This window comes from Molossus molossus, unplaced genomic scaffold, assembly GCF_014108415.1.
Source record: "Molossus molossus isolate mMolMol1 unplaced genomic scaffold, mMolMol1.p scaffold_m16_p_4, whole genome shotgun sequence".
NCBI classification, from domain to species: Eukaryota; Metazoa; Chordata; class Mammalia; order Chiroptera; family Molossidae; genus Molossus; species Molossus molossus.
The window spans coordinates 85,130,522-85,156,438 of NW_023425377.1; the positions used below are offsets into that span (position 1 = coordinate 85,130,522).

Genomic DNA, 25,917 nt, shown 5'->3' on the forward strand with positions numbered 1-25,917 from the left:
AAAAGATGTGTATAAGGATGACATCCACTATCAAATGATGAGGAAAATCCGTTTGATGGGAAACACATCAAACCGCTAACACGAGTTATGTCTGAGTGGTGGGGTCCTGGGTGACTACGTTTCCCTCTTTCCAATTTTTTGCATTTTATAATTTTTTCTATTACCCTCTAAAATATATATATGTAAATGAAGGAGCCCTGGCTGGGTAGCTCAGTTGGTTAGAGTGTTGTCCCAATACACCACGGTTGTGGGTTCAATCCCCGATCAGGGCACATACAAGAATCAACCGATGAATGCATAAATAAGTAGAACAACAAATCGCTGTCTTTCTCTCTCTCAAATCGATTTTTTAAAAAATTAAAAATAAATTAATCCAGGAAATACACTTGGACTTTTGGGGCTGAGAACAAACCTTGTCCAGAGACCCTGAATGTATCTGCTTCTCCCTGAATTTTTGCACATCTGCAGAGTCACCAGATATATTCAGGATCAGAGAAAAGCACCTCGAAGTCGAACGAGGTGAGTGCCAAGAGAGGCCAAGGAGAAAAATAACAGGAGATCAATAGGCAAAAGAATGAGAGAAACACTTGCTAGCAAAAAACAAACACACAAACAAAAACCCTCCTGGAACATTTCCGTCAGTCCCGCCCTCCTGGCGCAGCGGGCGGGGGAGGGGCGGCTGACCTGGGACAACAGGTCGGCTGTGAGGTCGCCCCTCACACGGTGCGGGGACAGGCCGGAGGGCCCGCTGAAGCTCCAGCACTGAGAACCCAGGGCAGCGAGGTGCCGCTGTGTCCTTGGCACGTCCTGGATCTTCCCCCCACACTCTTGGAACATCTCCAGGGGGCCGCGCCCCCTCAGGCTTGTAGACAAAATACGAATAAAACCGGAGCTGCAGACTCATGGCCACCTCGCAGCTGGGTCTCTAGAAATCTAAATCATCTTGGCCAAAGCCATCTGTCCTGCTCAGGGCAAGTTTTCCAAACCTCACTTCTGGCCTAGAGAGACTTTTCACTCCCTTCTCAGCGTCTGAGTCAGAGCCTTGGCCTGCGCTGGGCTCTCCGGTCAGACCTTCCTCTGTTCCTTGCTCAGAAATGGAGCTTGCTGGGTACATGTCCGTGACTTTTCTCCCTGAACCAGGGACTCCCTTGGGCTCGTCTCCGAAGGTCCAAAGGCCTCCACTGGAAGGCTCGTCTTTGGAGCCTTTCTGGGAGAGCTGAGAGCAGTTTCCCAGGGACGAGGCTCTGGACGAGGAGAGGCCGGGCTTTGGGCCTGACCTTTGGCCGGGGGTGTCTCCACCTGGGGCGGGGGGAGGTGTGGGCCCCCCGCCCTGGTCTGGGCTGCTGTGTCCAGAAGCCTCACCCGACTGGCCTTGTCTCGGGCCAGCCTGTGGACGCCCTTCTTTCTCACCTTGATTTCCTCTTCCTGACTCTGGCTGCTCCTCTTCTGCAGTTTCCTGGACCTCTGTGGTGTCATTCTGTCCTCCTAGACTTTGTTCAGCTCTTCCCAAGGCTTTACTCTCCACACTGACCTCAGCCCCGGAGCCCTCTGTCTCTTCCTTGTCGCCTCCACCCTGCTCCTCCCGCTGCACTGTCTCCGGGTGGTGGCCGACACAAGGCCGTGCGTTCCCCCCTTTCTTCTGAGTGGCTGCGTCCCCCTCTCCTCCTCCCGGATCTTCTCCTCTGCCTGGGGTCTGCCTGCCCTCGTCCTCATCCTCATCCCCCTCCTCTGCCCCAGGGCCCCGGGCTAACTGCAGCTCCAGGCCTCCATCAGCTCCCTGGACAGTCCCTGTCCGCGAGGGGTCTCTCTGAAGGGGCTCCTGCCCTGTCTTCTCAGGGGCCATCCCTGCTGTCTCCCCATTAGCACATCCCCTTTTTTTCTTCTGCAGAATTTGCTGCAGGTCAAAGGCCTCTTTGATGGGTGCACTGGCTCTGCCCACTGTGTCCTTCGGGGACACAGGGATCACTTTCTCCCTTAGGCAGGTCTCGCAGGGACAGAACGCCCCCCCGTTGGCCTCCCCACCCAGCTGGGTCCCCGGGGCTCCACTGAGGTTTGGCACGTCCTCCAGAGAGAGGAAGGGGGGGCCCCAGGCCCGGGTCTGCTCGGAGAAGGCCGCGAGGTGGCGCAGGCCCCGGAGGCGATGCCTGCGCTGCTCTGTTTGCAGGGTCGTCTCCCACCTGAGGGCTGCCCCGGGGGGCCCCGGCGCCCTCCTCCCAGCCCGGCTCTGGATCTTTCGGAGCTCTTTATCCGTGCTGCCTTGGAGCCGCCTGCTCACGTCCTGCTGCAACTCAGCCACCATCCGGTCCAGCAGGTCGCTGCTCAGCAGGCTCCAGCGGGCTCGGAGCTCAGCCATGGCACTGGCCAGGTCGGCCAGGAAGGCCTGCTCCATCTTCCTCAGCAGCCTGGACACCCAGAGGGGGTCAGGGTCCAGAAGCCCGCTGTGAGCCGTAGAAGGGCCCTTCTCTCCAGTCCCCTGGGTGAGCTTGGCCTGGGTTTGCTTCTGGTCTGTCTCAGCTGCGCTGGGCAGCTTCTCCAAACCAGGCTCCGCGCTGGGGCCACGTTGACGCCCACTGGCATTTGAGTCTCTCTCAGTGAGGCTCCCAAGGGTCTCTGTCCTTTTTCCTCTCCTCGCTGGAGGGCACAGCGCGTTGGAGGCAGGGTGTCTTCCTGCTGCCTCTTCCTGGACACGCTCATCTTCCCGCGCACCCTCCCCGGGCGGAGAGCCGGTCCCTGGCTCTTGTCCCGCGGCGCTTTCCTCTTCTGGAAAGCCACTGACACCTTCTCCCTGCAGTTCTGTTGCCTCTTTCCCTTCTTTCATCTTCTCTGACTGCACTGCCTCTTCCTGCGTCGTGTTTTGAACTGCTTGGTCCAGGTTGCTGCCCAGCGTCGGCTCCCCACTGCTTCCTTCTGCCTCGTCCTTCCTGGCGGCCCCGGCCCCGGCGCGAGAACTCGAAGAGGCCCTGGAGTCACTTGGCTGCTGGTTTCCCAGTTCCTCCGGGGTCCCTGAGGTTCTGGAGTCAGGCCTCTGGCAGGGGATTTCCAAGGGCAGCTCTGTCCTCTCAGAGACCAGGGCACAGTCCACGGCACAGGGTCCGCTGCCCTCCCCGGAACCTACAGAACCGCTCCTGACATCCACACCAGAGGAGGACGTTGGTGTGAGGTCCTCAGTCACAGCGTGGGACCTGAGACCTGGCAGGGCCTGGCACCTGCCGACCTCCCGGACGCCTGAGTCCAGCTCGCCCCGCCCGAGGCCACGCCCCGGCCACAGGGCCTGCAGGTTGCTCAGGAGCTCCTGGTACCGAGGAGAGTCTGTGAACCTCACTTTGCCGGCGGGAGACCCAAGGTCTGCATCAAAGAAGTGGAGCCTGGCGAGACAGGAGATGAGGGCCTGGGCAGAGTGGCTGAGCCTCCTGCCCACCGGGCCGGACACTTCGGGCAGGCTGCTGGGCCGGCCCTGCTTGGAGCCCACCAGCGCTTTCATGATCTGTATGGAGGCAGAGACCCGGTGGGGAAGCACGCACTGGCCCACGCCACAGTCCCCAGCTGCTCCTTCGCCTGCCCCAGCCTCCTTGGGGGCTTCCACAGCCCCGCTGTGGGGAGGACCCTCTCCTGCCTGGGGACCCGCATCACCAGTCACTGGGGGGGCCCCCTCTGGTTCTGCTTTTTCACTGGCAGCCCCTTCCAGGGACGGTGGACTGGCCTGAGTTGGCTCCTGCAGACCTTCCAGGGGATGTTTGTCCACAGGGTCCTCCGTGGGGCCTTCCAGGCCGTCCCCAGACACATCCGTGCTGTCATCCTCCACCTCACGTTTCATGGGCTCGGGCTCCTCCGGGATGTTGCTCAGCCACTCTCGGACCACGGCTTCTGGTGAGGTTCGGGGCAGAGCCCCTGGCGTCATCACACGACCATTGTCCTCTTGCTCCTGCAGGCTTTCCCCTCCTCCAGTGACCTGCCCCTGGATCATCCCGCCAGGCTGGGGACCTAGGCTGGGGCTGCCCCTTCCCGCTGCTCTGACTGCTGTCCCTGTGCCCCCTGACTGAGCGCCAGGGGGCCGTGGGCGCTGCGCGTCTAGGGGTTCCTCCCCTGGCTCGGTGCCCCCTGGCACCCAGTCGGCACTGTGGTCTCCACAGCTGCTGGGCGAAGGGTGTTTCTTGGTAGAGGGCCGTGCCCTGGGTGGAGCGGGACAGTACCTGCTGCACCCCACGCAGGCCCCAGAGAGGGGCCCCTGGCAGCCCTGAGGCTGGGAGGCCTGCAGGGCCCGCGTCTCACCACCAGGGGTCCTGCAGACCCGGGATGTGCCCATCTGTGAGGAGCAGCCCCCGGGGTGGGCTCCTGGCTTCCCCTCTGCATGCTGTCCAGCCAAGAGCTGGGAGGGCTTGGGACCTTCGCCCCCTCCCTTTTCACCCAGGCCGAAAGCTGGGGGGCTGAAAGAGTCTGATGCGCTGGAAGGATTCCCTTCGGTCTCAGCGGACGGAGACCACGGGGGGTAGACATTGGAAGCACAGCCTGAATTGCTCCCCGGTGTAAGGGGGGCACTGCTGACCCATCGTGTGTCCTGGGAATGAAGAGAGGCAGAGGAGGGTGGCTCTGGGCCCCGAGAGGCTCTGTTTCTGACGCCAGATGAGCTTCTAGAGAAGTGTGGTGCTGGGTCGGCCGGGCAGACCCTGCCTGTGGTGGGGGGCCCCAGCATCCGCCTGGACACAGGTGAGTCGCGGGGGCAGTGGGTGTCCCTGCGGCTGTGATGCTGCCTGGGGCCGCCCCGATGGGCCCCTGGGCCAAGGCCAGAAGTGCTGGGTGAGGACGCAGCTGTAGCTCTGCCCTCCTGCTCTCTCCTGCCTGTAGCTGAGGCGCAGGTCGGGGATGGGGAAGAGCCTTCTGCAGTGCCCCCAGAGGCAAAACGGCCCAAAGACAGGGGCAGTCTCATCCCAGACCCATCCCTGGCCTGGGGGTGTCCAGTGCCCTGTTCACTCCCTTCTGCCTGTGGGTCCTCGTTCCTCAAAGGTGAGGGATTGATGGTGAAGGAACAGGGTCCTCCTCCATGGGAGGTCTTCCATGGGGAGGTCTCGGCCCTCGTCCTGCTGGGGCAACCCTGGTGCTGCTCACCCCTTTCGCTGAACTCATGAGACCCGGCACTCGCTGAGGAGTCAGAAAGAGCACTGGCCATGCCTTGGGCCCTGGGTTCCAGGGAGCAGTGGTCCCTGCTGCCTGGCCCTGCTCCCTCTGGACCTGGGCCTTCCGCAGCCCAGGATGTGCCGCCAGCTTCCCGCCCTGATCCGCTCTGGGAGGCATCGCCAGAGGCTGGATGCAGGCCCACGCTGTCGTCTGGGGTCCTGGAGCAGCAGCAGGAGTTTGGCTCAGAACCTTTGGGTGATCTGTCACTGGAGACAGGGCTGACGCTGTCCTTGCTGCTTCTTCTCCTGCCGGCCACCCTTTGGCTCCAGGGACTCCTGGTGGGGGAGTGCTGGGTCAGCCTGGCCCTCCTCCAAGAGGCTGTCCCCTCTCCCTGGGCGGTGTACAGGGGGTTCGTCCAGATCTCATATCTGGACCCTGGCTGCCACCGGCCTCGTTCAAAGCCTTCCTTGCATCCTGCCTTTTGGGTCCCCAGTCCCTGTGCCCCTGGCTCTGAGGAGCCCCCAGGGTGGCCCTCCCACACATAGCAGAGGGGGTCCCCCTCCCCCTCCCCACTGGCCCTTCCGACTCTCCTGGACCACAGGAGCGTGTCATTGCCTAGCAGGTGGAGGCGAACTTTCATCTCCACAGACAGGCTGCCATCCTCGTTCAAGTGGACCTTCTTCTCGACGCCATCACCGGCCACCAAGGGGCCCGGCTGGGCAGGTGTGTCCTGAGGGTGCCTGTCGGGAGCAGGGCCCATGCAGGTGCGATGCGGGGACACCAGGGGCTCGCTGAGACCGGACCTCTCGGACAGCAGGGAAAACCGCCGTGGCCTGCTGCCCGACCCGGACCGCGAGTGGATCACACTCTGCTTGGCCTTCGGGCCCCAGCTCCCTGGCACGCAGTGAGGAGTAAGAGGAAAGAGGAAAAGACAGTGAGCTGCTGGGGGAGCTTCAGGGCGGCAGCAAAAGGCTGGGCATGAGCCTTTCACCCCTAAACACCCCTGTCGCCTCCAAAACCACAGTCAGGGCAGAAACCATCCTAGAACAAATATCCCCAGCCTGCTGTTTGAGAACCAGCATAGCAAAGCAAGATGAACTTGAAGTCTGGGTTCGTCTGGACCCTGCCTCTTCCTAGCTGTGTAGCTTTTGGCAGAGACTCTTTTTCTGAGCTGTAAAATAAGAGTAATGGTATCTATTTGGAAGTGTGTTTGAACAATGCAGGGCAATGCATATAAAACTTCCTGGAAACAAAAGAAAAACTTCCTGCAGAATTGCTAGCACAAAGCGGGTTCTCAATAGACAGCAGAGGTGGTGGGCAGAGCAGCAGTGCCCAGAGCTAAGTCCTAGCCCTGCCCACGCCCACCCCCAGCACAGGAAGCAAAATCAATAAGCTGCTGCCTACGAACCTGGTTGTAAACTGTAAAATGCTTTGCAATTATTAGTGGTGATTTATCATCCTAACACTCATCAAGCGTTGGGGTTGATAAATGATTGCAAGGAAGGACCTGGACACACAATAGCAGGTCCTGATAGTCAAACCTGCACCCCAGCCATGCAAAAGAGAAGAAGAAGCTACTGTGGATTTAAAAAAAAAAACCTCAAGAAAGAATGAAGCCTCTATTACTTCTAATTTCATCTCCTGAGCTAACACTTGACAAGAGAAAGGCGCTAGTGGAGGGTGAGCTTATGGCCAGAAAAAGAATAGGCCACCATGATTCCATCTGAGCAGGACGGGGTTTCATCAAGCTCTGCCCATTCGTAAGCACCAAAGGGGACAGGGCGCTCCTCCAGAGAGGGACTGTGGTTGATGGTCTCTGTACCTCCGGTACCTGGCCATCATTGTCATTTCTTAATAGCTTTCCACAAAGAGTATTATTTTGTGTACTTGCCAAAATTTGCCCATTGTCATTCCAATAGTTTTGCTGAAACTCTTATTCTACAGTTATTAATTGTGCTTTCAAAATAGTGTGTGGTGTGTGTGTGTGTGTGTGTGTGTGTTTAATAACAAAGCCTAAACGCTGGCACATAGTAGGCCTTTGGATGGATATATGGCTGGATGTTTAGACTGATGGGTTGGATGGATGATTGATGGGTATCATTAGTTTCGGTCCATTTGGCCCCCACTATTGTCTAAGAGACTCATGACTCTTGAAAGAGACCAATGCCACATACCCATGGCCCACTGCCTCCGTAATCTCATGTCCAACATCGTCCTTAATAAAGCTTTAGGTACTGGAAATTTGGAGTTCAAGATCTCCTAATCCCCATTCTCTGAACGCCGGCCTCCCCTCTCCCACACCCCAGGCACATGTTCAACCCAGTTCAGGTTGATGGCTATGGGAAGACGAGGACGGGGTGAGGGAGACCCTACGAACTGGAGCCAAAGGCATGTTTCCTAAATTATCTAGAAAGAATACCCGCCCGACTCTCCTGAACCACTATTCAGTGCAAATAACACTGAGGAAACTCACCGTTTCTGTTCCTCGAAGTTTGTCCCGACCGAGTTTCAGTCCCACTCCCGGCACCTTCCCTTGCCGGACCGAAGGCCTCAGGACCGGCACACACCAGCACCGAGGGGCAGTGCAGTAGAGCCTTCAGAGAATTCACCTGAAGAAGGGGAGCGCTGAGTCAGGGGGCCTGGTCTGCAGAACCCCCTTTCTGCTCGGGGGGACACAGGTGGAGGAAGATTCTCTTCACTCTGGCCCTTTCCTGCTTGTCCATCTCACCCCAGATTTCTGATCCAAAGGAAGGATCCCATCCACTTACCATAATATCTCCATAACCAGCTGAGGACTGAGGTCCTACCACCATGATCTACCTCTACACCCTCCTGATACGAGGTTCGTGGTTTAGAGGCGATTCTGGATCCTCAGCTGGAACAGACTTCATGAGCCTTTGGTCTGCTTCCCTGCCACACTTGCGCCCTCCAGAATAGGCGATTTTTAAAGCAACCGATATGGAGACGATCTCACCCTTTCCCCAGGCAGAGTCTCCTCTTGGGTCGGATTCCTGTTTTCCATTGTAACCTGAGCCCGTCAGCTCGTCTTCTGCCCCTAGTAAAGCGGAGAAGGGCCAGGCACTGTGCTCTGCACAGGCAGCCCCTCTGTCCCAGGTTCCTCCAAGGGTTCTCCAGGCTCCTGCCCAGACACTGTGTCACCCTCCCCGCCCACCCCCACTCCCACCGGCAGGATGTCCTGGGCCAGGAGTTGAACAGGCAACATCAGTGCTGATTGCACTTTAGGAAACAGGTCCCTGCTTTTAGAAAAATCTCACCTGGCCCTGAGGCCCCCCGAATATCTGAGGGTTTGCACTATTTATAGCATTACATCGTAATGAGCAGTGTTGGGGAATTTAGTTCCATCTTTAAAGTGCTGAATCTGTTCTTTTTCATTTTCTCAAATTAGAAGGGTATGTTCATTAACAAGAAAATAGAGAGAGAACACTTTCACCTCCTCCTCCCAAAACGACATTAAGTGTGCTGTCCACCAGATCTTTCAACCCAGTTAATTAAAAGTTTGTTTCAAACTACCAGGTACATTTCTCTTTTGATTTAGATCTCTGGTCCATCGTAAAAATGCAAACGTGACCCAATGCTATCAGTTTATAGGTGTAGCCTGCTTCTAGAAAATCGGAATGTTCCAAGGGAGAAAACAGAATTGGGAGCTAAATGATGCTTCCATTTTAGCCGGCTGGTGTGGCTCTGTGGATTGGGTGTCGCCCCATGGACTGAGAGGTCCTGGTTTGATTCGGGGTCAGGGCACGTGCCCAGGTTTCGGGATCGATCCCCAGTGGGGGGCATGCAGGAGGCAGCTGATGGATGTTTCTCACATCAATGTTTCCATCTCTCTCCTCCTTCCTCTCTAAAGAAAAAAAAAAAAAAACCAACAAAAACACATTTAAAAAAAATAAAATAAATGATGCTCCCATTTCAGAAAGAGGCAGAAGTCTAGGACCATTGAGAGCATCCATCCAGTAGAGGACCCAACAACCAATAATCATGAGGTTACTTTGTTTACAGAAACGCTGATAGCTCTGTAGTAAGCCTATATAAAAATATGCTAATTTTTTTCCAATTAATTAATTTTGCTTCTGCTGTCTCCCTCTCACCACACTCACTCAACCACAGCCAGTTGACAGCAGGGACCTAGCCTTCTTGGTCTGTGACATCTGCCTGTAGCATGTGCTAGAACACAGCACACACACCTCCACTTAGAAATGTTCTTCCATTACCACTCTGAGGTCACTAAGGCTGGTCCTATCACTGCCCAGCCACACCACTGCGAGCAAGTCACTTACCTCTGTGCCTCCCTTTTCCCATCTCTACAAATGCTGTTTTAACGGCCTCGCGAGCCTGTGTGGTGGAGGCTATGCCCTGGACCTGTCAACACCTATCCCACTCTCTTTCTGGTGTGTGTCCAGCGCTGCAGGGCTTGGAAAGCGCTAAACCCGTTTTTGAGAGATGGTGGCAGCGCCGGCGGCAGTGGCCAGCCCGCCCCTGTGCCCCTGCGTGTCCAGGTGCAGATGCGTCCGTTTCCAGATCCCGGCTTTGTAAGCCTGGACGCCGCAGCTGAGAAGTCGGTGTGAGCTCAGTAATCCCAGCAGCTGCAGGCAGAGGTAGAGGCTTCCTGCAGAGGGCTGGGAGCTTTTCCTGTAAAGCCAGGCTTTACCCTCCAGACAGCCAGAGATCCGGCAGCCTCTTAGTGCCCTGCATTGAACTGCTTTCTGCTCAAGGTACCCCGAGTAGTGTCCGTGTCCTGCACTCAACTCTCACGGCAATAGATTGAATAATTGGAGAACTGGATTAGAAAATAATGAAAGTGGGCAAGGCAGTGTCCGGGACTCACCTAGTGCTCGCTACATGGTAGCTAATAATATGAATAACAATTGCTTTATTAACCGACTGAATGTCTCCACTCTATCCACTTTTTAAAAAAAATATTTTTTCTATATTTAATTTTAGAGAGAGAAGGAAGAGGAAGAAAGAGATAGAAACATTAATGAGAGAGAACATCAATTGGCTGCCTCCTGCATGCCCCCCACTGGGGATCTGGTCCACAACCTGGGCATGTGCCCGACTGGGAATCAAACTGGCGACCTCTTGGTGTGTGGGTTGGCGCTCAACCACTGAGCCACACTGGCTGGGCGTATCCACTTTTAATTAATAGCAGGGCAACAGTGCCTCTTTTTTTTTTTTTTCAATCCTCACCCAAGGATCTTTTTCTATTTATCTTCAGATAGAGTGGGAAGGAGGGAGAGACAGGGGGAGAGAGAGAGACAGAGAGACAGACAGAGAGAGAGAGAGAGAGAGAGAGAAACATCGATGTGAGAGGGACACATCAACTACTTGCCTCCTGCACAACCCGACCAGGGCCAGGGATGAACCGCAACCGAGGTGCATGCCCTTGATCATTATGAAACCTGCGACTCATTGGTTTGTGGGCTGACACTCTAACCACCAGGGCAACAATGCCTCCTTTTAAGGATAACCTCCCCATCCCATCTAAGTATCCACGGTCCGAGAACTTTGTAAGACAATGCCATGCCCCAGCAGCCTACCTTTACCCCATCGGGCGTGTACAGCTGCTTCACGGGAAAGTGCAGAAGGCCTGAGGCTTTGCTGAGAAAGGCCGACAGGCTCCTCGTATCTCTGCGACTGAGAACCACTGTCCGCTGGAATCGAGGGTCCCCATTCTTAACCAACTTTACCCTCCTTGGGGCTTTAGGATTTTTCTGGCAAGAGGATGTTTCTGGTGCCTCACACTGGTCTTCAACATCCTGAGACTGCTGAGCCGAGGGGCTCCTCCCCTGCGGCCGGCCGGGCCCACTGGAGGTCTTGGGGAGCTTCCTATCGGAGCAGAGGTAGCAACCACCATCTTCCAGCTGCTCCAGGGCACTGAGGCCGTGCAGGCCCCGGGGCGTGGTGACGGAGCGCACCCCGAAGGAGAGCGGCACGCGCTGGGAGAGCTCATCCATCAGCGTGCCGAAGCTCTTGAAGGTGCGCTGGTGGACAGCCAGGCGAACCCCGGAAAAGCGGGGATCCCCTTGCTTGAGGAAAGTTATCTTCTTGGCTGGCGTGACCTGGGTGACAGAGGGGGTCCGGGCCACGGAAGGCAGGAGGCACTCGCGGTAGCTTGGGGCCTGGGCATCCCTCCGGGTGCTGTTCATGGCGTGGGGGCCCAGGCAGCTGAAACCGATCAAAGGAGAGAGTCAGAGAGCCGCCGGGAGATTTGGCAATTCCTTCCTTCTCTTTGCTGCAAGGTGCTTCCTGCCCACTGCAAATGTGTTCCACTCTGCTCGGTAGAGGCAGGTTAATCCATTTTGGTGGAATAGAAGGAAGGCCAAAGGTTTGGCATTGGCCAGATCTGAGTTCAAATTCCACCCAACTCCCTTACTCCGTGTGACCCAGGAGGTGAATGGCATGCTCTGTGTTTGGGGGACCCGCCTGTCAGATGGAGCCACGTTCTGTCTGCAGAGTGGACACGGTGAACAAATGAGTCTATGCATATAGAGCACCAGGCACAGAGCAAGCACCAATACATCACGATTTCTTCCCTTCCCCTTGCTGTTTCTCTTACCCGATTCTACCACCTGAACTCCTTCAAATGCCTTAGGGTTTATCTCCTAAAGAGGTGGGTACATAAAGGGAAGAACATGGAAGATGCAAGGACACGGGGCGAGCAGTCAGGAGGCCTGGGCACCTTGCCTACTCTCTCTTAGTGCCAAGTCTTGTGTGTGGCCCTGGGGGATGCCCAGCTCTCTGGACTTTCATCAGTCCACTACCAGGTGAGAGGGCTGGAGCAGAAACCCTCTGTCCCAAACCCTTCTGGGACAGGAGTGCACACAAGGAGACTTGTAACCCAAAGAGGATGTCACCGCTGGATGTTGTGTGCTTTCTTCATTGTGCGGTGACGTTTGCTTTCATATGAAAAGAATGCTCCTCCTCACATCCCTCCAGAGTCTTTGGAAGATGTGGGATGAACCCTACGGGTGAGTACCATGCCATGCTCTGTTCTGTGTACCTGCTGGCCACGTTGTCCCGAAACCGAGCTTTTACCCAGGTATTTCCTGTGCTCCAAGACCTTCAGGAGGTTTATGGTGTCTGCAGTTAAAGCCCAGGCCCCTCACCTCACAATCTGAGGCCTCTCCGGCTTCCTCCTGTCTGCACCCTAGGCCTCAGCTCCTGCTCCTTCCTATAGGAATTCTCCACCCAATCAGGCTGCCTGACCAGGTCTCCTCCTGCAGGGTGAGCTCCACCCTTCTGCACCCCGCTTTGGCTTCCCTCCTTTGTGGAGACTTCCCCATCCCCCCAGTCAGAGGCAACTCCCATGTTCCGCGTCGTTCCCTGACATTTCCCGCATCCTGGGCTGTATCCTTCCTGGCCAACTAACCCTAGGGTGCCCAGCCCCAAGCTTGGCATGCAGCAGGGACCCAGGAAATCCATACTGATTCATAAGGCAGGTATTCCCAGAGCCTCATGCAGAGCCCAGGCCTGTCAATAAGCTGACACTTGAGTAATTACGGCCAAGTGAGGAGCGGCCCCGCTTCCACGTGGTTCAGACCACGCAGGACGCCCATTCCTGTGCGTGCTCACTGCAGATGACAGTGGCCTTCCTTGCAGCAGCCATGACCCCTGCTTGCAGCTCCTCCAGCAGCCACGTCGCCTTCCTTACCTGCCTCTCTATTTACCCGATTCCTCACACGGGAAAGGATTCTCCTCTCATTTTCAAAATCTTGGTGCACAGGGAGGCCTGGTAATCCTCTCTCATCTCTGGCACAAACTTTATAATTAGCTTCTCCAGCCTCCTCCCCCCAGCTAATTCCTTCTAAGCAGCTTTCTCAGACCTCCCGCTGACAGCCCTGCGGGGCCTGCGCTGTTACTCCGAGCCTTCCCCAGGACTCCCTTTTCTTCCCAGGTGACTTCCGTTCTCACTGTGACAATGAGCATCCTTCTTGGCCCTCACTGAGGAACCAAGAGGAAAAAGAAGGGACACTGGGGGGGGCGGTGCACAGTAACACTAGGGGGCCATGTCCCCTGTAATCATATTTCCCAGCATCATTGTGTCTCTCAATGTCACTGTGTCCTTTGGTGTCACTGTGATGCCCCCAGTGTTGCCATGTCCCCAGCCTCCCTGCTGCCTCCAAGGGTTTCTGCTCCTTGCAGCCCATTTCTGGGCAGAGAGGGTCTCTCCAGGACCCTCTCGGACAGCAGCTCTGCAGGGCGAAGGAGAGTGCTCAAGGGCAAAGCAGGGACCTGGCCCGCACAGGTCTGTGGCTCCTTGAGGACCCAGGCAAAAGCATAACATCACAACGTACACTTAAGTGGCCGACTGCCGCTGTCTGCTGGCATTTCATAGAAAATAACACCTTTCCGAATTGGAATTCTCAACTGGACTTTTAAGATAAAAAGAGAAGTGTCCCCCAAGAGATCCTAAGTACCAAAAATCAGGCTGATAGCAGCCAGGGTCCACCATGAAGACTCCCTCCCAACATGAGACCAAGCACAGGGCCCCAAGCGAAGTTACTGATCATCTCTCTGCTAAATGTGAGAGCCTGCGCTCACGTAACTGCGCTCACATAACTGACAAGATCCTACATTCACTTTAGATGGTTCGCATACATGCACACACACAGCATATACACAAATGCGGGGCACACACACACATGCACACAAATTAGAAAAATGTAAGACCGAAGAGAAGGAGCTGAAGGATCCAGGGTGGCCTGGACCCATTAACTGTGACAGGTGACTATAAAGATCCCCCCACTCTTCACAGGAAGATGAGGTGCTTGCTCTTCAGCTTCATCAATAAAAACTAACAAGTTCAACTTCATCCCCATGACGGGCCATGGAGAAGTATGACCTCCTCTTGCAAACATGTGGAAGAGAAAAGTAAGTTGATTTTTTTTTTTTTCAGAGAGGCTTAATGGACTTTTGATTCTTTCATTCTCAAAACAGCCTGGTCCCACCAGGTTATTCACTTGTTCAGTCACTCGTTCATTTGCTTGTCTGTGTACCAAACAAAGGTTCTGAGCAGCTACTGCGTACCAGGCTCTATGCTGAGTCCTGGAAATACAAAGATGGCTGAGACATAGCACCCATCTTCAAAAAAGTCATATTCTAGTGTGACAAGTAGATACAGTATTAAAGTGTAGCATAAGAAATGTTCTGAGGTACAGATATAAAAATGGAGATAGAGATAGAGATATATTACACACAGGGTGTGACTGAAAGCAGATTAAGAGGAATGGCAAATCAGGGAAGACTTCCTGGAGGAGATGACAGGAGCAGAGACCTAAAGGACCATTTAGGGATTAGCCAGAGAAGGAAGAAGTTGGGACTGGCATGACACATAGATATGGCCTTGATGCCAACTCTGACAGGCTGGGGTGTGCTGGAAGTTTGGGAAGAAAAGGTGCTCAGGCTCCCTGAGCACCCTGAGCAGCTAGCGATGCTCCCATAGCATCAGGGCAGAGAAGGACCACACCGGTACCAGGCATTTGCCATTCCTGCTCCACTCAGGGTGTTTGAGGTGGGGGTGTATGTGCAGAAGTACGGTGGAGGATTCAAGCTTGGGTGTTCAGTAAGGGCCTCCCCATTGGCTATCACCCTGATATTTCAGAAGACCCCTTGGACAGCGGCAGGGGGAGCACGTAAAGTTATTGGTGAACAAGGGCAACTGGAGTAGCATGAAGACAAAGTGGTAGATCCAGCAGAGGTTGTGAAGAAGCCATCAGTAGGACTGGGTGACCAACCCATGGGCTGGGCGAGAGGTCAGGGGGGGAGCTACAACATGGTTTTCAGGTTTCAGCCTCCAGACCTGGGTTCAAGGTGGCACTCACTATTCACCCAGCAGGAGAGCAGAGTGGGGAGCAATTTTGGATACAGGGCTGAGGGAGTGGTGGGAAGGGCCCCCCTCTGCAGGAGCAGACACATTGTGCATGAGTGCATCTGACTCCGAGTTGGGGGTGGTGCTGAGGAGAGCACAGAAGAAAGTGTGCAGACGTAGTAAGATCTGCTCTGGCCCAGGTACCTCAACAGCAGAACCCAAACCCTTCTCCACTGAAGTCTGCAAGGCTGAAGACTGACAAAGCACACTCAGGGGGTCCCTACATTCGATCCAAGAACAGGTAAATGAAGAAGAGGAGGCTGGTGACAGAGGATGGAGAAACAAAGGAGAAATAAGAAACAGGTGTCATTGAAGGTCAAGCTGACCAACTGTATACCCAGAGTGCGCCACTGAAAAGCCTGAGAGCCAAGACCCAACTGCCACCCCCCCACTCCTGTCCCAAGGCCGATCGGAACAGGTGGTTCACCTTGTTTGGATCCCTTCACCTTAGGCCTGGCCAGATTCCCAGGATCAGGTGGCCTCTGTTGGGCACTGGCTCTGCTGACAGTGAGGCCGAGATCAGCTGGCACTGCCAGGGGTTGAAGAAAAAGATGCCACCACGAAGGAGAGGAAACCAAGTCCTGATGATCTGGTTGAGCCCCTGGGTGCAGTAAGGCTTGAAAACAGAACGCAAACTAGAAAACTGGACCCTTCAGTTATTGAACCTGACAATTCTCTCCTTACCTTAATGGATTTGAGTTGAAACAGGAAAGGACACAGGACTCCCCGCCCCAACCAAGGAGTAGCACCATTGAGTGTCCTGCCTCTCCCAGATCCCCACGCTGCATTTCTGAGTTAGGAAGGTCCCTGGGGGCAGGAAAGGGAGGAGGAGATGCATCTCTGAAGCCCCTGACAAAGCCTCCCACTTGGTCCCATAGGGGGCAACTATCCCACTCCTACATGCCAGTGACGGGGAGGAGGCGAGAGTACAACTCAGGCCCTCAGAGGTGGAGCCCGATAACTGATCAGCTAACACATGAAGTTGCATGAATTGGTTTTTCCCTCACTGCGTTTCTCCTTTCAAAATCATGAGGCTTCTCTCCCTAAGCAGGAGCAGGAAAGAACTTGACCTCTTTAACAAGACAAGCTGGGTAGGAGAGCAGGCCTGGCCCAGAGAGAGGAGATCTGAGTCCACTTAGGTCCTCTTCGCTGTATCATGAACCAGACAGACGGCAGGATGGAGAACACCTCACAGGAGAGGGGAGATAGCCCTTCCCTCATTAACACTCATCGGGAATGAGCACAGCAAGAAGGCTATGAAGGTGACAAACCTGACCCATGGGTGGGGGCAGTCAGGGAGAAAGGGCAAAGAGAAGAAGGGGGCGGACCTGGAGACCAGCAAGTAGGGGCTGTTCCCAGCTCTCTGTTCTCCACTCCAACTTGGCGTCCAGGAGGGGTGTGCCAGTGGTGGGGGGAAACGTCCAGATAAGGTGAGAGACACTCCCACAACCACCCCCCATGCCTGAGCTCTAAAGGAGACCTCCCTGTGGACTCCCCACCTCTCCCACTCAGGACTGGGCCACATTCAGATATGCTGGGCAGAGTGGATTAGAGGATCCGATGTTCAGCTGGGGTATGGACAGGACTACACAGGGCCTCGGGGGATAGGTGACCACTGGGACTGGGGATGCATCACTAGTATAAATGGGTCCCAGCAAACCCCAGGGTTCACAGCACCAGTCAGAGCAGTTGTGGGACTGGTCAAGATCAAGCAAAGGAGGGCAGGGTTGCCAGGGGATTTTAGTAGGAAGCAGGGCAAGAAAGCAGAGGAGGCATTCCAGCTGTTTGTGGGTGGGGGAGGGAAGCAGAGAAAAACAGATTAAGGGGCAAAAGGAGAAAAAAAATAGAAGTCACAGGAAATGCTCCAAAAGGTGACAGTCGTGGTGGGAGGAATGGAGCAGGGTGGGCCTGCAGGGGAGGAAACCGTTTTGTCACCAGCCCCGGAAGTGAGCTAGGCCATGGTGAGGGGCTGGAGGCGGGAGCAGGCAGCAAGAGTGATGGGTTCAGGAAGAGAATAAATAGGGTGAGAGAAGTCTGCAGGCAGGGTGGAGGCTGGGCCCTGCAGAAGGAAAACTGTAGGGCAAGGACACCAGTGCTAAACCTAAGAGGGAGCGAGCAGGAAGTGGGGGAGTGCTGTGGCCGAGACCTTGGAGCATTGATTCATTTTGCACTGTGTTGTATAATAGAAATTTGCTAAGAGAGTAGAAGTTTCAACAACAACACAAAAAAGAACCGTTGATGTTGTCCTTGGAAGCAAGGAAACTGGAAAGAGGAGGGACAGCTGAGAGAAAGACCTGGAGCTCTGGGCTGACCGGTACACGCTGATGGTGTAGCTTAGAAAGAACAAAAGAGACCATGTTTGTGAATGTAGACTCTCTTGTTCAACCTATAGCTACTGGAAAAAGTTTTCTAAAGATTGTTCCATTTTTTTTCTGGTGACAAAGGAAGGACACATCCATTACAACTCAGGAAAAGAGACTTAGGACTGGAAGAACCCTGAGATTGACACAGGAACTAAAATCCTTGGAAACTGTGTACACACACACACACACACACACACACACACACACACATATTCTCTAGATAGCTTATCAGCAAGGGAAGTAGGCTAAAGATATGGCCTGGATTTACAGGGCTTAAAATGCAATGGGAATGTGCAAAATGGGATGTCTGAGCTCCTTTCTGGTGTTTCTACTTCTGTCCCTGCTGCTGAATAAATAAATGATGCTTAGGAGACCATGCAGTGGTAAGAATAAGGTGAGGAGTACAGTCAGCAAAGAATAAGATAAAAATAAAATGGGAGCAGGATAACTCAGGGGCAGAAAGTTTGCTTTTGCCCAGCTATGGGCTAGTGACTGGATGGAACATATAAACAGCTAAGGGAAGTAGGAACCTAACAATTGTCATGGGCTGGAGGTAGCTGAGAGGCTCTGTGAAATGCACAGACAGGATGCACACCCTTGGGCTGCCCATAGGCCTGAGCAGCCAAGGGGAGTGTGGTCCAACAAACATACATTTGCAAGTGAAAGAGATGGAGTAGAGACATCAAGATGAAAAAGTCAATGCAGAGAAGAAAGGGATTCGATTTCTTTGGGGTGACCCTAGTGGGCAGAACTGGGAGTTAAGAATGGTCAGGGCTTTCCTAGGATACCAAGGTTGATCTCAGCTCAACTTAGAAAACAACTTTTAAACAACTGGAGTGATTCTAAGATGACTGTTGTATCAGAAATTGCCTTAGCTACAAGTCAGAGACTCTCCTCCCCAAATCACTTAAACCAGGTAGAAGTTTATTTGTCTCTCACATGAAAGAAGTCTGGAGATAGACACTCTGAGCTGGTAAGATGCTCCATGATGCCATCAATGCTTTGGCACCTTCCATATTTCTGCCCTGTTAGCCTTATCGCTAATTTTCCTGAAGTTTCCTCATCATCACAAGATGGTTGCTATGGGCCCTGCAGTTTGACTGAGATTCATTAAGACTGATAGTAATGATCTGCCTCCTCAGTCTCTGTGTTCACCAGGACCACAACATCTTCACAGCCATCCCCTGAGCTTCTTCATGGTCCTGTACACATCCCATGGCACCCAAGTGGCTCAGGAAAGCTGAACATTGGAACCTCCTCCAATGGATTGCTCCAAACATACCTTGTGAGGCCCTGTTCTGAGTGGGAATGGTGTGAGAGGAGTCCAAAAGATCTCCTTTAGAGCTCAGTCATGAGTCTTGGTTGGACGAAAGCCCTTTGTTGTTGGAATGTCTCTCACCTTACCTAGATATTTCTCACTCACCCCTGGTACTCCTTCACTTGACCCCAAGCTGGGAGTAGAGTGTGGAGAGCTGGGAACCAGAGCCCTGTCTTGCTTTCCTCCAGCTCTGTGCCCTTCTCTTTCCATCCATCTTACTCCAGGTGGGAAGAAAGAGGAAAAGCAGAGACACTTACTAAGTTAGTCCCTTGGAAAGTTGACCTGGCACTTTCATCTAGCGACTTCTGCCACATTACCCGGCAGAACTTACATGGCATTGCTATCTGCATGGGGAGCTGGAAGTGACCACAGCAGAGGTGGGACATGAGGCATGTCAGTGATGACCATTCTGGGCCATCACCAGCATTTGGGTGGAGAAAGTGATAAAGTTTGAGATCTATAAAGGACAGACAGGGTTTGACCAGTGTGGCTCAGTAGTTGAGTGTTGACCCATGTACCAAGAGGTTGCTGGTTTGATTCCTGATCAGAACACATGCCCAGGTAGTGGGCCCAATCCCCAGCGGGGGGTGGGGGGGTATGCAGGAGGCGGCCAATCAATGTTCTCTTTCATTGATGTTTCTATTTCTCTCTCTCTCTCACTTCCTCTCTAAAATCAATAAAGGGGGAGGGGAGGACAGATGGGAAGAAAACTTCAAGGCAAATTCTGGAGAACAGAGGGTTTTGCTTTTGCTTTATGTCCACACTGTTTCCCAGGGGAGGAAATCCCTATCTGCAGGGTAGCAGTGTGGGTTAGAGAAAAGATCTCTGCATTGCAGATAGCCTCCAGTGCGGGCCTGGTCACTGCCTAGCTCTATGACCATGGGCCAATCACTTTCCACCTCTGTGTCAGTTTCCCATAAATAAAATGACCTCCCAGTTTAGTTCCAAACCCCAAATCCAGTGGTTTGCAAGAGCGTCCAGTTTTTGGAAAGAGGACCTCTCCTAGGCATGATGGCTGTAAGGCGTACAGGGCGTGTGGAGGTGGGTGAGACTTTGGCAAGGTTCTCCCCCAAAAGCACAGTGGGAAGAGATTTCAAGGACCCCAGAGAGATGGAAGCTAAGTGAGGCCAGGGGTATCACCAAATAAGATTTAATATTCTATCAGATGGCAAATCGATGGTGGACATAGAGTGTGGGCCAAACCAGTGGACCAAACGTGCCACATAAAGAGGGTTGTAAGGGTCAGGTCTTTACCTAAAATAAGTGAAACTATCAAGTGTGCCAACCAAGGTTAGGATTCCTGGAACACAAAAAGGCCTTTAACAGAAAATGATGTAAGTTGTTTATGATGTAAAATTAGCCAAGATGATAAGTGTAAAAACATTGGGGGGATAAAGTCCAAAGCATCTCCTAGTATGATGGGGGCATGAGGAGTACAGGACCATGAAGAGAGCATGGAGGCCATGTCCTATGGCGTAACAAGCCTTTAGTTTCCAATGGGTCAATAGCCAGCTGTAGACAGAGTGAATCACAGGTACAGCTCCATCCCCATCCTCAGGGAGATTACGATCCAGCTGGAGGGTGGGTTGGGGTGATCTGGGTGGCTAGAAGAAGAGTTGCTCCATGGACGTGCAGTAGAATCACCTGGTTTGTTAATCTGCTAGGGCTGCCATGAAAAATACCGCAGACTGGTGGTTCCAACAACAGACATATTTTCTTATAGTTCTGGAGGCTGTAAGGCCAAGATGGGTGTCGGTAGGTTGGTTTCCCTGAGGTCGCCCTCCTTGGCTTGTAGATGGCCATCTTCTCCCTGTGTCCTCACATGGTCTCCCCTCTCTGTGTGTCTGTATCCTGTTCTCCCTTCTTATCCAGGTACAGGCATATTGGATAAGGGCCCACCTTAATAAATTACCTCATTTAACTTAATCACCTCTTTAAAGGTTCTATGTACAAATACAGTCACATTCTGAGGCACCAGGACTGGAGACTAGGATTTCAATGTATAAATGTGGCAGAATGGAGTGTAAGGGGACAAGGACACAGTTCAGCCCATAACTCCTGGAAAGCGTTTGAAAGTATTGACACCCAGGCCTGGCCAGTTTGGCTGAAAGGTTAGTGTCCGTGGACCAAAGGGTTGTAGGTTCAATTCCTGGTCAAGGGCATGTACCTGGGTTGCAGGTTCAATCCCCAGCCCTAGTCAGAGTCATGCAGGAGGCAACCAATTGATGTGTCTCTCTCACATCCATGTCTCTCCTCTCTCTCTCCTTCTCTCCTTTCCACTCTCTAAAAATCAATGGAAAAATACCCTCTGGTGAGGATTAACAAACAAAAGAAAGTACTGATACCCAGACTTAACCTTCAGAGATTCAGAACCTTTGGTTTGGCCTGAGGCCCAGACAACTTTCTGTATTCAAAAATGTTTCCATTTTTTTTTTTTTAAAAAAAGCTCCCCGTCTGATTCCCAGCTGGTGTTGAAAGCCACTGAGCTAAAGTAACGCCCTCAGTTGGATGCCAATTGCATACCAACCCACATCATGTTAAGTCTAAGTCTAAAAGTGGTTCCTAAGAGGAGAGACTGGTCATGGCATGCAGAGAACTTGACCGAAACTTCCAGGTGGGACTTTAGGGGAGGGGAAGATGTGCACTGATTGACAAAACCGGGCGAGGCCTGCAGCAACTTTGGGAGCAGAGCCTTGCTTGATGGAGTGAACACCTGAATCTCAGGAGTGATGGCATTGCCTGGTTGAGGGGAGATGGGTCATATATAAAGCAGTCACCACAGTTGGGAGCCATGGTGGCCTTCTGAACAGGGGCATGGTGCTGTGACACTGGTCATCACCCAAGATCAACCAGTAGGATGGACTGGAGAGTCTAAGGAGAGTACCGCCTAAGTGGGGCTATTGTCCTGGCGACAGTACCCATAACACACGCACAATGGAGAAAAGGCACTTCTTCACAACATATAATGAATAATACACAACCACAGCTCAGCCAGAGTCCCAAGCCTAAAGAATTCTTAACTATACATAGGAAATGTACTGTAGGTACTCTTTTGTATAGTTCTCAATAGGCATAATGAATCTTTGCTGTTACAGGAGAGGACAATGGTTCTATCCATGGGGGTGGGGGTGGGGCAAGATTGGGAGCATGCTTGAAGAGGGCTGACCTCTGAGGAGAGGAGAGGCCGGGAAACCCCCTGAACAAAGGCGAAGTCTGAGGCCTGGCATGTTTCCAGGGGGTGTTTGTCGCTTGGCCTCGGGGTCGTGAATGACGGGCGAGGCCTTAGCAGCCCTTCAGACTGCAGATACCACATTCTCTCCCCCCGACGAGGGCTGGTTGAAGGCAGAAGAGAAACAGCCCACTCTTGAAATAAAAACCAAGGGTGACCAGGCCATATACATTGTGCACCGCTGCGGGGACCGTACAGTGACGGCAAGTGTCTGGATTCAAAAACAGGAAGGGGGAACCAGCCCAGAGCAGGTTTGGACTCATTCCATGGAAGTAGAATGAATAACTCCAAACCCTGCTTTCTCTGACACTACGGTGGCCTCTGTGAGCGGGGCAGCTTGTTTCCTTGAGAATGTTTTTGTCATTTTGTCAACATGCTTCACACAGTGGGAGGTGGGGGGGGAGGGGGCCTGCGAGGGGCCACCAGAGGCCAGGTCCTGTTGGGGAAGGAAAGGAAGCAAAGATGGGAACAGACCTTGCCGGAAGAGGAGGCAGAAGGTGCGGGCTGGGGGTCCTGTTTTCACAGACGATCACTGTGTGTTGGTCAGGGTTCTCTGGAGAAACAAAACCAAGAAGATACTGACAGATACAGAGAGAGATTCATTATGAGGAATTGAATCCTGTGATTATGGAGGCTGAGAAGTCTAAGATCTGTCATCTACTCACTGGAGGCCCAGGAGAGCCAGGGGTATAATTCAGTCCCAAGGTCTGAACCAGGGGAGCTGACTCAGGTCCTACCGGTCTGAAGGTCCAAGAACAGGCGCACTGATGTCGGGGGACAGAAACAGATGGAGGACGCAGCTCAGACACAGAGAGAATTTCCCCTTCCTCTATCTTTTTGTTCTGTTTGGGTCCTCAATGGACTGAGTGATGCCCACCTGTATTGGTGAAAGCAATCTTCTATATTTACTCAGTTTACTGACTCAAATGCTAATCTCAGAAAACAGCCTCACAGACACTTCAGAAGTAATGTATCACCAGCTACCTGAGCAACCTTTAGCCCAGTCAAGTTGACAAGTAAAATTAACCATCGCACCCTGATTCTAACAAATTCTATAAAACAACCTGGGGCGACCTCAGGGTGCAACCATGGTAGGAAATCTATGTTGAGGTTTGGTTACAACTGGCTAGCACTCTACTCTTTGACCCTTCATTGGGTTGGAGACGGAACATTCTCTTCAACCTTTTCTCCCCTGGGAAATAGGTAGAAGCAGTCTGTCGGTAGTGTGTGGATGTAGAAGAGACTGTAGAGAGACATACCTGCAGTCTGGAGCTTGCTGGGCACAGTGGGGAGAACAGTCTTTACCAGGAGGTTTGAGATGATGTTGATGAAGTACCTGGACAGTAGGACAGCAATAAAGATTAAGTCTCCCTTTTGGTTTAGTTACTCGGTAAACAATCAGCTCTTGGCTATATGATACAATGTTATTGATTTATGTGGTTGTGTCCACCTAAAATTCAAGGGAAGGGATCTCTATCTCATCCTGATGTCCTCCTTCTCCCCCAAATTCTTACACTACCATATCTTTTTCTGTCTCATTCTCATGGTGACTGTATATTTGCCATGTTCATACATAGCTTGTTTCTCCTACTATACTAGGATAAAGTTAGACAATTTATTTTGGGGTCCCCAGTGCATAGCACAGTGACAGCATATAGTAGTAGGTGCTCAGGGAATGTTTGTTGAGTGCCTGAATAGTCAATGAATGAACACTCATTGGAAAGAATGGACATTTGATTCTCAGTCCAAGGCTGAGCTTATATGGGGTCAATGAGGTCCATGTTAGGATTTAAAAGCATTTGAGGACCCTTTCATGATCTGATGCTATTTGGAGCCAAAAATGACCTACCTATCCTGTGAGATGGCTCAGCCTACCTATCAGTCATCAGTTTCTAATCACTCCTCCCTAGGTTGAGACTCTGCTATACAATAGTGGTACCTCAGCCACTACCCTCACAGAAGTTCAGAGCCTGGAGCCACCAAACCCCAGGAGTCACTCTGAGAGTGAGGGTCAGCATCTGATAGCATCTGCCCATGTCAGTCAGTGTGGGAGGGAAACACAGGGCACAGCCAAAAGGTTATCTGAAGAGAGTTTGGAGGAGAAACATGGGTAGAATGCCCACAGGGAACAGTGATGTGCCTAGGAGAGAGCAGCAGTGGGAAGCTGCTACTCCGCTGAGCCTGGAGGGGCAGGAGGGGAAACAGCATTGCTGGGCCAGTGAGAGCTGACACTACAGAACAGCCACCCAGTGACCTTGAGCAGAGGAACGCAGACACTGCCAAAGTGATGGCCTGGCAGGGGTGGGGGAAAATGCACACCCCACCCTCCCTATCCTCTTGCGCTCTGATCTCCAGCTGGTGCCTCCCATCAGCAAACCCAGTGAGAAACCAGAGGGCAAGGGAGACTGTGAGGCAATCCATAGAGGTTAAACTCCTAGGTCAAAGGACTAAGAATAAACCTGGAGAGGCAGGCAGAGATTTAACAAGCCAAACCCCCCAAATGAGATCTGCTTCCAGCCCAAGGAAACCCTGGGCAGGAGCACTAGTAACAGCACTGAAACTTTAAGTGCATTTCAGCTCCATAAACATTCTCCATGACCTTACTGTGTGCCAGGCCGTGGGGAGGCACTAGAGAGTCAAAAGCCTACCCAGAGTTGCCCACCATCCTGGGAGAGAAGTAAAATGCCATCTTTTTTATCCTTCTTGATTCTGATGTCAACCCCACAGCACCAGGAGGGCCCCAAACCTGCAGTCTGTGACCCAAGTTACCCTGAAACTTCTGCAGACCTCTATCAAATCATATAGTAACCGCTAATGCATGGTGGGTCACTGTTATAGGCATTTTTTTCTTATTATAAATAATCCCCACATAGTTCCAAGAAGGATATAAGAACTAATATCCTTTTCCACCCTCTCTACACTTTTGCAGGTGGGGAAAAAAAAACTGATTAATAAGAGTGAGGGCAACCCAAGATTCATGACTCTAAAAACCCTACCCTCTCTCTTTGCCAGTGAAGAAGGGTAGCTGAGGGCTGACCAGGCTCCCAAATTCACCCAGCTCCCCAACTTCAGGCTTGAGGATCCTCCGGCTCCTAAAGCAGAGCAGACATGGCTCAAGAACGTCAGGCTGAACCACACCACAGCTCTCTGAGAAACAAAAGAAGTGACGGAGGCACCTGCTGAGGGGAGCAGGTACCCTCAGCTCCTCTCTGACACAGCCCCACTCACTCACCTCCTACATGAGCTCAAGCACATGTATCCTCCCTCTCGTCCGCAAACAGTTCAGAATAGATGCTCTCCCAGGATCCAAGAAGGAGCAGCAACCATGGCTGTGGGCAAGAGCAGCAAGAGGCTCAGCACATGGACCACAGGACAAGATGCACCCTCTAGGACGACCCCATCTTCACTGGCATCTTTGAGGCTTCTGCAAGCATATGAACTGATCCTCTGTGATTATGACTTCTTGAGGAAGATCAAATCAAAGAAAGCAAAACATTCACAGTATAGAAGGTGGGTGTTGGGTCTGGTGTTGCTTCATAGGGAAAATTGGTTTCCATGACTTTCCAGGGACACCCAAAAGTTACTGGTATTGCTCAAATACCACTTGCTGGAGCTGAAGGAGGCTCTAGGTTTGGCAGGGAAGCTGGCAGAAGAGTATCAGATTTCTGGGCTCTTGCTGGATTAGGAGGCCATCCAAGGACTCAGTGGACAGCCCAACAAGAATGAAATCTACAGGCATAGTTGCTCCACCATTACTGGAGCCCTACACAGAACCCACCAGGCCAAGGACCCCACCCCATCTGTGGGCAGAGCAAATCTACCTCTAGGCATTATGATCCTTCCATCTGTTCTTCCATCTGGTATGAGCTCACCAATGTTAATTGGGATTTTCCCTCCTCAAGAGACACCAATAGGCACGGCCTCTCCAGTTTCCTTGGGATCTTTCTCACCAGGAATTAGGGGCCCACCTCCTGCAGGAATGCATCTACCCAGGCCCTAGGTAGTG

The 25,917-nt window shown here is 52.8% G+C and overlaps 1 protein-coding gene across 4 annotated transcripts in view; it reads right to left on the minus strand.

Annotated features, from left to right (window-relative positions):
- Window positions 1-321: 321 nt before the first annotated feature.
- Window positions 322-25,917, minus strand: part of RP1L1 (RP1 like 1) — a 43,876-nt gene continuing 18,280 nt past the window's right edge. For 2 of the 4 annotated variants that reach the window (XM_036241322.1, XM_036241324.1), the window contains exons 2-7: window positions 25,144-25,335; window positions 23,171-23,247; window positions 22,386-22,464; window positions 10,671-11,298; window positions 7,586-7,721; window positions 322-6,006 (exon numbers count right to left, since the gene is read on the minus strand). In XM_036241322.1, the coding sequence (XP_036097215.1) occupies window positions 926-6,006; window positions 7,586-7,721; window positions 10,671-11,298; window positions 22,386-22,464; window positions 23,171-23,247; window positions 25,144-25,166 (6,024 nt within the window). In that variant the 5' untranslated portion in view covers window positions 25,167-25,335 and the 3' untranslated portion in view covers window positions 322-925. Of the gene's footprint in view, window positions 6,007-7,585; window positions 7,722-10,670; window positions 11,299-20,326; window positions 20,359-22,385; window positions 22,465-23,170; window positions 23,248-25,143; window positions 25,336-25,917 lie in introns of those variants that run through there. The other 2 variants (XM_036241325.1, XM_036241326.1) reach the window with 2 other exon arrangements.